Source organism: Arachis hypogaea, chromosome 14, assembly GCF_003086295.3.
Source record: "Arachis hypogaea cultivar Tifrunner chromosome 14, arahy.Tifrunner.gnm2.J5K5, whole genome shotgun sequence".
NCBI lineage: Eukaryota > Viridiplantae > Streptophyta > Magnoliopsida > Fabales > Fabaceae > Arachis > Arachis hypogaea.
In genome coordinates, this window is record NC_092049.1 from 139,195,710 (window position 1) to 139,210,748 (window position 15,039).

General features: G+C 33.1%; 2 protein-coding genes across 2 annotated transcripts; both read right to left on the bottom strand.

Moving 5' to 3' along the window:
• Window positions 1–583: 583 nt before the first annotated feature.
• On the bottom strand, window positions 584–2,752 carry LOC112743385 (putative methylesterase 11, chloroplastic; the record flags this gene model as incomplete). Its single annotated transcript, XM_072216036.1, is given in 5 exon segments — window positions 584–1,003; window positions 1,221–1,333; window positions 1,336–1,363; window positions 1,465–1,701; window positions 2,702–2,752. Coding segments are annotated over 5 exon segments (603 nt in total), but the record flags the coding sequence as incomplete, so codon positions are not given.
• Window positions 2,550–7,862, bottom strand: LOC112744624 (uncharacterized). Its single transcript, XM_025794297.3, has 2 exons — window positions 7,123–7,862; window positions 2,550–6,196 (listed from the first exon to the last, which is right to left on the bottom strand). Exon 2 carries the CDS (start codon window positions 5,891–5,893, stop codon window positions 2,786–2,788), a length of 3,108 nt encoding a protein of 1,035 aa, XP_025650082.1. The 5' UTR covers window positions 5,894–6,196; window positions 7,123–7,862; the 3' UTR covers window positions 2,550–2,785.
• Window positions 7,863–15,039: the final 7,177 nt, after the last annotated feature.

Here is a 15,039-nt window from a genome sequence, read left to right on the forward strand (position 1 = left end):
ACCAAAACTCAGCCCTTTGGTGTGTTGTACAATAAACTTTTTAAGACTTTTTGACACACCAAACACAAGGTATATTTTCAGGATACCATGTTGGGCTTTTCAAAATGGACTCATAATTCGAGCCCAACAAGCATCACCACTATTAAATTGAAAAAATAAAACAACTGTTCTCAAATCATTCACCTCAATACATATATTTACTATTTAGCCACTAACCCACTTTTACCGAGTTAGTGCAAACTTGCAAATATTATCTCAAAAGTTGATTTACGAATTTAATTCTTGTGTACATTGCATAAATTTGTATGAAATTATATTCATTCCTAAAATATTATAGTAGACTCGTCATATTAGTTAGTTTGATGAATATTTTTTAATAAAATCTTCTAAAGCATTGTCGAATTTTTTTTTATTTGATATCTCAAATTCAATATTTGATATCTCAAAAAAGTTCTGAGTTTCTTTCTCCATTCCAATGGTACCTCAAAAGGTCAATTAACATATCAAACGTGTTCCCACGCGAGATATCAACAAAATCAAGAGATTAATTAAGTAGTTAAAACATCTTAGCTTTCCTTGAACATTTGTAAAGCACGACGAATTTCTTTATTAATTTTGCTAACAGTTTCCATCTATTATAATTAGAGTGGAAAAAAAATATTAAAATGTTGGAGAAAGTATCCACAGAGAGAGAGAGTAGAACATAAGACATGCCAGCCATGTTAGACCATCAAAAAAGGAATGTAGAACGCATTTCATGCAAAGACTTTTCCTTCTTTGCAATGTGCATAGACATGATCCCATGCTATGGAGAAGTAGATTTTGGATTTTAATTTTGTATTTCAGGTATCTCCTCCCTTATTGTTATGACTAATTCTGATAGGAAAAATTCTTCTATAGACACAAAGTCTAACATGTCGTCTTCGAAAGCAGTGGGAGGATGATCATTCCCATTTGCATACAGAAAAATTTGTGCTTGTTGCATAAGATCATCTGAACCTTCCTGCAACAGATAGCCAGAAAGAAAATCATCAATAAAAGGACATGTTAATTCTCTGTTCTCAAATTCACTAGTTCCTTGTAAAATATAAACAATCTTCATCAAAAGACAGCAAGTTCATCAGTTTAGCATGCAATTGAAGCATATTATGCCCACAAATGACAAATCCAACCAAAGAACAGGTGAAAAATGAGATGTAATGGTAGCAAGAATGGAAAACCTTTTGAGAAATGATATCCAGAGTACTTTGTCCGCTTGTTAGCATTGCCGCAGCAATAAACACAGCCTTGGAAACCTTATGAGGAAACAGCTCCATCGCATACGATATACATGCCCGCCGAAATCATGTCCAGCCAAGATTACCTGTTTTAAGAATCGGAAACTCTCAAACACAGCCAATAAAGATACAAATTAACATACAACAGTCCATCATTTCTAAAATGGGCATGTAATGAAATAAGCACCTTTTCTCCTTCAGGAAGTTTTTCAACAAAGTCAGTAAGTGGCTTCACATATTGTGAGAGACTCTTTATGTTGTTTGTATCAAATGAATGAACTCCAGAACCGGTTAAATCTATGGCGGATACTTTATAACCAGCTTCTTCTAGAAGTGCTATAGTTTTGTACCAACACCAAGCACCAAAACCACCTCCATGAACAAGAACAAAATGATTCGTCTCAAGATCATCAACCTTTATACCCTGTCAAATTGATAAGAAAAGAAGAACTCCTGTTATTTGAGTTCTAAGAAAAATGAGAACTAAATAATCATAGTTTGCTCTAATAGTAGTACACCAATTTCTGCAATAGATAAAAAATAAATAAGTGAATAAACACATTCAACAGAATCTGAATCAAGGAAGCTAGAAATTCTTAATACATTTTTTTGTTTGAAAATGACACTACAGTGTCATTGCATCCTCAATACTTAGACTCTGAATGTTAATTATTATTTTCGAAACCATGTCTTTGTCACCATAATCTCTGTTTTGTGATAAGAAAGAGCCAAAACAAGGTTACCCTCAAAGCTATACACAACTTGCAGTAGAAAACACTTGAAAGGTCAAACCTCACATCCTCAATTCAATGATGAAACACAACATATTTGAAGTTTTGAACACACGTAGGACAAGCCGCCAAGAAAAATTCTCTTACACGTTCTTTAGAATTACGTCTTGAACTAAGAGAAGAGGATGCATATCAAACACAAGTGATTTTCTTTTCTTTCCCAAAACACTGTTCTTATATCAGTCCAAGAAAAACTGATCATCACAGAAACCAATCACCACCATAATTGTTTCATCTCAATATGTTATCCCATTCCACAAACGCATCATTTCCATCTTCATTATTTTAAGGTCATAATACAAAATATGATTACTATTCATTATAAATGACAGAAATCAACAAGCCCAGAAAATCAAACCAGAAATTGTTAATTTAAAAAACGGATCAACAGAGAAACTAAAATAATAATAATAATAATAATAATAATAATAATAAAAAGAGAGACTCCATTAGTCCGTTACACCTAAATCCAAAACTGGACTAAATCACTAAATTATCCAACTTTACCAAATCAGCTTATATGAAAATAGCAAACAAAATCAAGCAGTTGTTCAATACCATGATCAAGTTTCAATCCTTCAAATTAAAAAACCCCCCACCAAAAAAAAAAAAAAACTTTTATTGAAAATATACCAAATTTAAAGATATTGGCAGTCCTCCAACTTCCTCACTCCACTTCAAGGATTAACATTTATGACCCACTTTTTAGACCATTTTTCAGCTATTCTTCCTTTCAGTAAATAGCTTCAATAACTTTTGAGCATCAGACTTTTTCCCTGGTAAAGAAAAATTTGAACTGATATATGAGATTGTGCTATCAGATGGCACATGTCCTTTCTCACACATTTCAATCAGCAATTTTTTCGCTTCAGCCCGATATGACATTCTAAGTTCCCTATCCATCTCTGGCTGGCAGGATAATTTGCACCATCCGCAAATTAGAATGTCGTATGTTGAAGAATTAGGAATTCTCCCCCTTGTCAGCATTTCATTCAACAGTTCTCTAGCATGGCGCATTTTTCCTGCTATTGCATAATCATTAATAAGAACGTTATAGGTGCCAACAGTGGGAACAAAACCTTTGATTATCATTTCACAATAGAGCTTCATAGCATCCTGTTTGTTTCCAGCTCTACCATGGCCAAAAACCAAAATATTGTAAGTAGTGGCATTCGGTGTGAGTCCTCTTTCTTTCATCTCGCTAACTAATTTATGTGCCTCTCTCATAAAACCAGAAGTTGAAAGACTTCCTAAAAGGGTATTATAAGTGGTAATGTTTGGAGAGATTCCATCAGCTAACATATGAGAATAAGTATCGAATGCCTTTTCCACATGACTTCCTACAATGTAACCACGAATAAGGGCATTATAAGTAACAACATCAGCTAAAATTCCACTTGCCACCATTTCAGTGAGCACCGCATTTGCTTTTTTAGTCATTCCTAACCTGCAGAATACGGTGATTAGAGTGTTATACACAGCCTGGTTGAGTGTGAGGCCACTATCCACAAGCATCTTGTGAATTTGCAAAATCGCATTTGCTCTTCTATTCCTTGAGGCAGCTTTAAGCATAAATTTATGAGTAATTGGCATGGGAACAATCCCCATAACCAACATTTCATTCAAAATATCTATCGCCTTTTCAAATTCACCAGCTTTAGAAAGCCCACCAATCAGAATGTTAAAAGTGACTGCATTTGGCATTATCCCGTAGCTCTTCATCTCGGTCAAGAGACCCAGTGCATCTTCAGTGTTCCCTTTTATGCAGTATGTGTTAATTACAGTATTATATGTAGTACAATCCGGAGCTAAACCCAACTCTTTCATTTTCGAAAACACATACTGCGGATCATATTTCCCAAGCTTCAAAAGCCCCTTAATGAAAGCATTATATGCAACAACATCAAACTGTGTGCTTTTCTCTGTCATTTCCTGGATTAATGGGAGTGCAGCTGATTCATTCCCTTCATTAAAATAGCCATCTATCAGAGAAGTGTAGTTAACAATATCTGGGCAAAGACCCCGAGAACACATATCTTTAATTAATGACTCAGCTTCCTCCATTCTTCCAACTCTTTTCAAGTTGTTAAGCAAGATATCAAATATTACATTGTTTTCCTCTAATCCCTGTGATTTCATTTCCTTATAAAAGTGAGCAGCAGCTTCCTGTTCGCCTGCCTTAAAATAACTATCGATTAAAATTGCATAAACAAAAGTATTCAGCGCAATGTTCCTTTTAATCATCTTCCCTAACACATCAACTGCTTTACTGAGCATTCCTTTTTTGGCATATCCATTCATAATAGAAGAAAAAGTAACAACATTTGGAAGAACGTGTTCCTTGTCCATGTTTTGCAACACTAACTCCGCACGTTCCATGTCTCCTACCTTGCAATAGCCATCAAGCAATGCTGAATAAGTGACACAGTTTGGGACAAGATTTAACTTTAAAATTGTTTGAAACATGTCCTCAGCATCTTTGAGTTTTCCAGACTTTAAAAGTCCATCCATCACAATTGTGCACGTAACTAGATCAAAAGATAAGCCCCGAACAACCATTTGGCCTTGAAGATTAAAAGCTTCCATTATCCTCCCCGATTTGAACAAGGAATTAATAACTGTAGAGTACGAGACATGATTAGGGTCTAAACCCATTGTGTACATCTCCCTCAGTAGCACTGCCGCTTCATTTAATTTGCCATGCCTGCAAAGTCCACAGATAATTGAATTACAAGTAACCACATCAGGTATGATCCCGTTCATAATCATTTGCTCATACAGAGAAAGGGATTCTTCAATTCCACTATGCTTAGCATACCCATCAATTACTGTTGTGTACGTGGAAGGTGTTGGCTGCAAGTCTCTTATCTCAGCCTTAGTTTTAACAAAACGGTTTTTCAATTGACCAAATTCTTCATCATTCTGAAACCCCAAAATCTCACTGAGAAGAGACTCGGCCCTCACAATGTCGCCCATCTTACAAAAAGCTTTGAGCAAAGTATTGTAGGTAACAATATCAGGCCTGATGCCACCCCTCCAGCCGTTCTCCATCAAAACCAATGCATGATTCATTAGTCCAGCTTCACAATACCCATCAATCAATGTGTTGAGGCCTATAACATCTTCTGGAATACCCCCATCAACTAAATTGTACATCACCCACTCTGCATATTGAACCAATCCAATTCTGCAATACCCCTTAACCAGGATATTGCAGGTAATTGAATCAACACTTATCCCTCTTTTAACCATCTCAGACAACAAACCAAACCCCTGATCTGCCAATCCTTGCACACATAAACCCCAAACCACAGTATTATACGTAACAGTATCAACATCATTGCTCCTAAGATACTCTAAAGCCAAATCCAATTCTCCAACTTTGCATAAAGAATGAACCAATATGTTGACACTAAAAACATCAGGCACAACACCACGGAAGACCATTTCGGAAAACAGAACCTTTACTTGAGAAACGAAACCAGAAGCATTGAATTCATACAAGAGCCTATTCCACAAAGGCAAAACAGGAACAAGACCAAGTCCACACATGGAAGAGAAAGCACAAGAGGCTTTGCAAAACCTGCCACAGACCACGTAGAGGCGAATGAGGGTGCAGAAGAAGAAAGCATAGAGATGGGTCTTGGTGGGTGGGATCAAAATCGAATCTTTATGCGAAAAGGAGGAGAATATTCTGATGGGAGGGGAAGTTCGGGGAAAAGTGGGAGCTAAAGAGTGTGAGGTTGCGGCCACGGAAGAGACAAAACACTTAAGTGTCTTTGTTCGCAGGTTGTTGAGAAGCCTCATATTTGCTGAAGAGTACATTCAAATATCGAAGGAAATGGTCTCTGAAGTGGTGTTGTGCACTGGTATGCCATTGAACATGGTTGAACAATAACACAGCAGCCAGCACCAAACACTGGAACTTGGATACTCTGTTCTGTTCAGCTCTGTCTTTCTCAAGGTTCTGAAAACTGGTCCGGTCATCGAACCACTCTAGTATTGTTCTTAATGCCTCAACAAACTGAAGAATCACGGACTCAACCTTTTCGATTGAATTAGCTTTCACTGCTCAACATACAAAGTGCAGGCATACTTTCCAAAGCCACCAAACATAACCATTAGGACCTGTAGATGCAATCATGAAATAATAATAATAAAAAAAAAATGATCCCATGAAAACAAGCACAGTGGCTCAAGGACGAAACCAAAATTTTTAGAACAATTCAATGACCTAAATGAAATATAAATCAACAATTCCTTGAATTTAGATGATAAACATAACTACTTAAGTGAAAATTCATTGAATTTAGATTCATATTCAATCAGTTATAAGTTCATATTTTCTTCTTCTATCAATCACAGTCTAAGCACAATTTCTTCTACATCAGCCTGAAATGTATTAAGAAATTATGATTTATGAGTTATGACACAAACAGTATGTCCAATTACCTTAACTTAATCTTCCTTTTCCCATGGAACAAACAATTCATGAAAAATTAATCAGACTGTTATGAATCAAAGCAACAGTAACAGCAACAGCAAAATATATATTTAAAAAAATTCAATAAATAAAAATCAGACTGTAAAGAAAAGTATGTTCATCATACATTTGAAGGCTTAAACAGAATTAATGGATTTAGGTTGAATAAACATAGATGTATTATTATCGGCAAATGCTTCTTGATTGATACCATCATCCATAACTGAAATCAATAAATCATCAAGACAATCACAATCTAAGCAGAATTAAATCACAAAACAGTAAAACACAACACAGCAAAACCAGCAGCACATCACTAATCATAATCAATAATCAAAAGAAATTCAATAATCAATTATCAAAGGACCTTCAATAATCAATAATCAGCAAAACAATCATTCAACAAAAAATAAAGAACACACAAAACAGAAACACAGCAGAACCAGAGCTCATTCAATAAAAAATCACAACACACAAAAACAGCAATACAGCAGAACCAGAGCTCATCAGTAATCAAATAATCATTGAAAAGGGCATAAATAAAAAACGCAGAAGTGAGCAGTAAACTGACCTTCGAACTCTGGGGCACTGGGCAAAGTGCGTTGCCGCGATGGACGATGCCGACCACACGACGGCGAGCAGGACGGCGAGAAGATGAAGACGAGGGATGGGCCGAGCGCGCGGAAGGAGAGAGCAGGGGTTGGAGAGAACAGGAGGAAGAGAGAAGGGATGCGGGCGACAGACGGGAGTAGTGGCTTGACATACGGACGGCGGCAGTGGCTGGAAGAGAGGCTAGGGTTGGAGAAGGGGGAGTGATTCAGAGTTCTGCTTGAGGAAGAGGAGTGAGAAGCATGGCTTGACTCAGAGGTTCACACCAAGGTTCTGAAAACTCATGGAACCGTTCTAATTACTGGTTTATTAATTCAAGCGGTTTAACTGTGGTTCAATAAAAAGAACCGTTTATCCCCTTTGTCAACATGATGAGGTTCTAGGATAGCCAGAAGGGGGTGGTGATCCGAATTTATCCTGGGAAGAATATGGATATAAGCATCAGGAAAAGTTGTTCTCCAAACACTATTAGAGAGCGCCCTATCCAGCCTTCAATCGATGTGAATCTGGACCCCACAAATCCCAGATCTCCAATGAGCATCCACGGTTCTAAAATCCTTTTAAATAGCTCATAAAGCTGCTCCCACAACAATCTTCTATGACTCTCTAGAGGACTTGCGTAGACTGCCGTTAGGCACATTTCTTCTCAACAGCCCATTAAAAACATTGCATTTCCTCCCTTCTGCAGGGGCCAGGGTGAGCATTCTGGTCCTGGTTTTGGTTCGCATGTTTAAACACTTACAAAATGTTTGTTTGAGAGGAAAATGGAAAGAAAGAAAAGAGAGAAAAAAAATGAGAAGAAAAATGATTATTTTCTTTTGTTTGGTTGAAAAGAAAAATTAGAGAAAAATGAAAATGGAGAGAAAACTAATGTTTTTTTCTCTACTTCTAATACTATCCTTTTACTTTTTTAATATATTTTATAATATATAGATAAAATTGTCTTTTTATAATATTTCTTTCCTTCTTATTTTCCTTCCATCTAAACATATTTAAAGAAAATAAAAATCTACTTTTTTTTTATCGATAGATTGGACATCGCCCAATTCTAGGTTATACAACTCACACACGAATTTGGAAGATCCAAATCCTTCACACACACGTTAAAGATTCTATCACTATCCAACTATAGTTGGGATTCGAACCTGAGATGTTCTGTGACTAACATATTGGCCATTGGTGCAATGCCTCGGCCACTAAGGTTCAAGGCTTTAAAAGAAATTGAAAAGCACACAATAACAAGTTAAGAACCAAAACTCAGCCCATTGGTGACTTTTTGACACACCAAACACACATATTGGGCTCTTTCAAAATGGACTCATAATTCGAGCCCAACAACCATCACCACTATTAAAATGAAAAAACAAAAACCGTTCTCAATCATTCACCTCAATACATATATTTAGCCACTAACCCACTTTTACCGAGTTGGTGCAAACTTGCAAATATTTTTCAAAAGTTGATTTACGAATTTAAGTCTTGTGTATATTGCATAAATATTTATGAAATTATATTCATTCATAAAAAAATAAACTGAACTCATAATCCCGTTGTATAAATTGATATCTTTAACTTAAAAATATGACGATAAATAAGTATAAACCACATGCAAATTTATTAGTTAAAGTAATCCATATCAACATTGTTTAAAGATATGCTATGTGGCAAAATATAAACCATACATTTTAAAGCCACACTTTTCATTTAAAACCGTAACCCTTCACAAAGAAAAGCGTCACCTAATGGAAAAAAGTAAATTAGAAGATTTAAGAGAAGAAATAATTAAATTATCAAAATTAATAGATCAAAAATTAATGATTTTAACCAATGTTAATTGTAATGACACCGAATTCTTAAAATCAATACAAAACGATTTTTCTCAAAATCTTTATTTTATTATAAGTTTTATTGAAGAACTTCAAAAACCCGAAAAAACTTATTTTTCACACGGAACTTCTAAAAAATGCTACCATGGAAATGATTCCCCACATCTTTATCATACTTTTAACCCACAATTAAATTCTATAGTAGATATGCTTAAAGAAATATTAATATCTATAAAATTTCAAAGAAATAAGGAAAAAGAGAATCCCAAAGAAGAAAAATTCCAAAATATAATCAATATAACAGACTTAAAAGTAAAACCACCATTGAAATTATGAATATTGAAGAAAAATTAGAAGAAGTTACAATGCTTTTTAAACAATTAAAAATGGCTCAAGAAAATAATATTATGGAACATGGTTTTCAAATAGAAGAAGAATTAGTAAATTCTGAAAATATGGAAAATGAAGAACACATTCTAGATTATTCAAGTGACAAAGAACCAGCAATTCCAATACAAGTAAAAAATGAAGCTGGAACATCTAAGGATAATCAATCTCAATTTAAATGGGAAATAGGTTTTGATAATTATGCTTTTAAAAAAAGGTTTATAAATAAAGATTCAAAATATACAAAAATACCATCAAAATATGTTCCTAAAATCCAGGAAATGGAAGGAGAAAGAATGCTCAATTTAGACTGTAAAAAGAACGAAAAAGAAATTTTCGAAAATTGGTTGAATTCCTTTTTATTAGAAGTCTTTACTAATCCAAAACTTAGTGAATTGTCTGGAAAAGATATTTGGAATTACATAGGGTTTCATACTAAAGGAACTATAAGAGATTATATGACATCAATAGAAAACCAAATAATAGAAGAATTAGCAACAAAAACTACAGCTTATGATAAGATATTATATATAATGATGATTCTATATAAAGAATTTTTTGGAAAAAATATTATAGATCATAGACAAGAAGTTTATAATAAAGAATATCAAGAAGCAAAAAACCATTTAGCTAATATTCAGATATATGATCTATGTAATGTAGAGTCTTATATATGTGAATATAGAATATATTATTACAAATTAAAAGAAGAAGATAAAAATCATTATCTTAGTATGTATATAACAAAACTTCCATATCCTGCTAATGAATTTATAATGGGAAGATTTATAAGAGAAATAAATAGAGGAACAATTGAAAATAACTTTGGTGGAGCAACCTCTGCAATAAGAGAGGAAATAAAAGAACGTTGTATGCAAGAAACAACTCAAAAAAGATTTGCAAATATAATTAGAATTTGCTGTCAAGATAATGAAGAGATACCTCAAAAATATGGTCTTAATAAAAATTTTCAAAGAAAAAGAAAATATCAATTTAGAAAAAGAAAATACTATCCAAACTGAAGAAAAAAGAGATATTTTAGAAAGGAAAATAATAATAAAAACAAAAGACAAAGAAATAACTATTGCCCGAATAAAAAAGAAAATTGTAAATGTTGGTATTGCCAAGAAGAAAGACAATATGCAAATGAATGTCCGAAAAAGAAGGATAAAAAGGATCTTACTAAACAAATAGAAATTGTTAAGTCTTGTTTCATGGAACCTTTAGAGGAATCTGATGATAACTTAGACTAAACAAATAGAAATATGCTACATTTATTACTGTAAAAATAACAGAAAAGTTTATAAATGCTTTCATAGATTCTGGAGCAACACAATGCTTTGCTAGTTCAAATATAAAACTTGATAGGAAAAAATTAAAGAAACCATTAAGAGTTAGAATAGCTGACAAATCAATACATAAAATTGACCAAAAAGCAGAGATGGTTGAAATTTTTATTCAAAATTATAGGTTCATTGTTCCATCCATATATATGTTAGATTCTGGAATGGATTTTATCATAGGAAATAATTTTTTAAAGCTATATCATCCATTCATTCAAGAATTAACATATATAGTTTTAAAAGCTCCACACGATTCTTCAATAAATCAAAAATCAAAACGTATAAAAATACCGACTACTACTATAGATAAGATCTTAAAATTTAAAATATTTTCTATATTAGAGACATGTTATTTAAATTTATACTTTCAGATAAATATCCCAAAAAATAATCTTGAAATAAAGATAGAAGAACTTTTGGATGAAATTTGTGTTGAAAATCCTTTAGATATTAAAAATACAAATAACGAATTAGTAAGTATTAAATTAAAAGATTCTACAAAAGAGATAAATGTTCCAAATAAAATTCCTTATTCCGCAAGAGATAGAGAAGAGTTTTCACTAGAATGTAGGGATCTTTTGGAAAAAGGAATTATAAGATTAAGTAAAAGTCCTCATGCGACTCCAGCCTTTTATGTCGAAAACAATAATGAAATTAAAAGGGGAAAACGAAGAATGGTTATTAACTATAAGAAGATGAATGAAGCAACTATTGGTGATGCTCATAAACTTCCAAGAAAAGATTCTATTTTAGAAAAAATCAAAGGAGCAACTTGGTTTTCATCTCTTGATGCAAAATCAGGATATTGGCAACTTCGTTTAGACGAAGAAACAAAAAAATTAACTGTTTTTACTTGCCCAACAAAAGAATCAACAAGTGTGTTGCTCTATGAATGGAATGTATTACCATTCGGATTAAAACAAGCCCCAGGTATTTATCAAAGATTTATGGAAGAAAATCTAAAAGAGTTAAATGAATTTGTTTTAGTATACATTAATGATATACTAATTTTTACAAAACAGGATAGAGAAGACCATCTTCAAAAATTATTAATAGTTTTAGAAAGATGTAAAGAAAAAGGATTAGTTCTTAGCAAAAAGAAAGCAAGAATAGCAAAACAAGAAATAGAGTTTCTTGGATTAATTCTATCCACTCAAAGAAAGCTAAAACTTCAGTCAAATGTCCTAGAAAAGGTAAATTTATTTCCTAATAAAATAGAAGATAGAAGACAATTACAAAGATTTTTAGGTTGTATAAATTATATTTCTGATCAAGGATTTTTAAAGAATATAACAGAATACACTAAAAGCTTATTTTCAAAAATAAGTACTAAAAAAGAATGGAAATTGGATGAAAAAGATAGTATGCAAATTCAAAGGATTAAAGAATTATGTAAAAAACTTCCAGAACTTTATATTCCAGAAGAAAATGACTACTTAATAGTAGAAACAGATGCTTCAGACATAACCTGGTCAGGATGTCTAAAAGCTAAGAAAGCTATAAAAAGTTTGAAACAAGAAAAAGAATCACTAGATTCTAAAGATTCCCCAAAGGAATTACTTTGCAGGTATATTTCAGGGACTTTTACTCCAACAGAACAGAGATATACCACTCATGAAAAGGAAACTCTAGCAGCAATTAAATCTCTTAAGAAATGGAAAATTGATTTACTACCCAAAGAATTTACATTAAGGACAGATTCAAGTTACCTAACAGGTTTCATACGATATAATTTAAAAGTTGATTATAATCATGGACGATTGGTAAGATGGCAATTATTTTTGTTACAATATCCAATAAAAATTGAATATATTAAGGGTGACAAAAATGTTATTGCAGATACATTAACAAGAGAATGGAGTTCGTCTACAACGCATTAGATCAAGAAATTCAAAAATACGAGCAAGAACTCGAAAAATGCAAGCATTGTCAGCAAATAAGGACAAAGATCCAATCTCTCAAGAAGGCCATCGAAGCAATGAAATCAACACAACAAGAAAAATCATCAGAGTTCAGCCAGCTAAGCGTGGTGGACAAATCAGGTGAAGAAAAAATTTCAGAAAACAAAACAATTGCTGAAATCATTAAAAAATCCACCCAAGATAAAAAATATTATGTAATTTATAATGGCCCCATGAAAGGAGTATATGATGCCTGGGAAAAAGCAGCACCATTCACACATCAATCAAGGATAATTCATAAAGGAGGGTTTCTAACACTGGAAGAGGCAAAGGAATCCTTCAGGGAATATGAAGCTCTCCATCCAGAGCAAACCTTAAAAAGAGCAGATAAAGCTCCAATTCAAACCCAGAGAACATGGATAATAAGAAACATTCCTACAAGGGCTGAAATCAAGGAAAAGAAAAGGGTCTGTAGATCAAATCTCAGAGAAACCCTTAACATAGTCCTGAATTGGACTGAAGAAAAAAGGGCAATTTTGGGATATTATCCTATTGCCAAAGAACAGCTAACAAAGCTGGTTATATTCCCAGAGGCTTCCCCATCTGACACCTATCAGTTTTTCCAATATGGATTAATTGATACAATTTTAATTTTTAATGATCTAAAAATTATTAGTGAGTTTCCTGCAGGATTCGTTGATGCAGTAAAGAGATTTAAAAATATGATTGACAATGTAAATCCAAGGGAATATCCCTAAAATTTACAAACAGTCAACCTATTTTTAATGAAGAAGAAGAATGCTTGGTTCCAGCACACCAAGTAATATTCATGTCCGTCTTCCCAGAAAATTTTCAACCAATTGATCAGATTCAAGACTTAACAATTTACAGTCATGAAGGAAGGCTAGCCAGCACATTAGCAAGGGTCTTTGAAAGAACTCAAAAAATAACGAAGGAATCTCACACAAGGATTAATTATAAAAGTAGAAATACTTTGCTTGTGTCCAGCAAAAGAAATGAAATTGAAGAAAGAGAGATGAGACTCTTGGTGGAATTTGAATCAGCATTCTACAACTTATCCGGACTTTTAGAAAAGCTCCCTGAAGGGATAAAGAGGAATCTCTGCTATTTGATAAAAGACAGAGAAGACCACAAGTGCCAGCTATGTGCCTCAGAATTATTTGAAGAAAGTAATAATGAAACGGAATCAACTCACATGATGAAAGAAGAGGACAATGCATCTGAAGGTCACATGATAAAAGAGGAGGACAACACATTTGAAGCATCTCTCAATATTATTGCATAGTGACGTAAGCACTTAGGTCATAAAGCACCAACGATGTAGCTGGTGAAAGATAAGCAAACAATGACGTAAGCAATGACGTCATAAGAAAGGTAAGGATGGGAATTGTCCATCAAATCCAACTATTATAAATAGGTTGCTTAGGCAATTGTAGAAGTATCAGAAAATAGAAAGCAGGAGGCAAAGAGTACTCACATGCTAGGAGAGCAAGGAGGAAGCTGCCGAGGCGATTCTATGGTCTGAAGAAGAATTCCTTTAGGAAAAAATAGTTCTAAACTCCCCTCTGGAGTTAGTATTTAAAATCTCCCCTCTGGAGATAAAAACACCTTATGTAAGATATACTAAATAAAGGAAGTTTTTCTCCAGAAAGGTACATCTTCATCCTAGTCTTTCAATTATGAATTATTTAGAAAGTTTAGAATTAACAGAAGAATCTGATTATTATAGATTAACCGCTTTATTAGATAATGAAAAACAGGCTGTTCTAAAAACAGAGTTAAATCTCAAATCAAATGAAAATTTTAATAAACAGAACCTTTTAAAAGAAGTTTTTAATAGAAAAAATATAATATACTATGGAAAAATTCAACTTGAAGCCTCTATAAAGATAAAATCTGCCAATGGAGAATTTGAAATAGCTTTAATAAATGATGAAGAATTAAGTAAACAGATTGAAAAAATTAAGGATAAACAAAAAAGATCTAAAATTGGATGGATTCATATTAGTACTATACAAGTCTTAATCAAATCTACATATATGAAAGGAATTAATTCACCAATAAGCTTAGCAATATGTGACAAAAGAATTACTGATGACCCAATAGATCAAATAATTAGAATTGTTCATGGAAACTTGGCAAACATAAATGTTAAATTCAATGCCCATCTTGGATATGCTATACCTTTATCAACTGAAAATCTTGGAAGATCTATAAGTTTAGCTTATAAATTTCACAGAAAGAATAATGGAACAAGATGATGAACCATTTTCAATTACATATGCAATAAATTATGCTCTAACAAATAGCCATCATAGTATAATATTTAAAAACAGAGAAAGAATTTATGTCGATGAATTATTTCAGAAAATTGTAAAAACAGAAATACCAAAATATAAAG

What these genes read in the sequence shown, in the direction of transcription:
- LOC112744624 (XM_025794297.3), bottom strand. Translation starts at nt 5,893, where the DNA reads ATGTACTCTTCAGCAAATATGAGGCTTCTCAACAACCTGCGAACAAAG.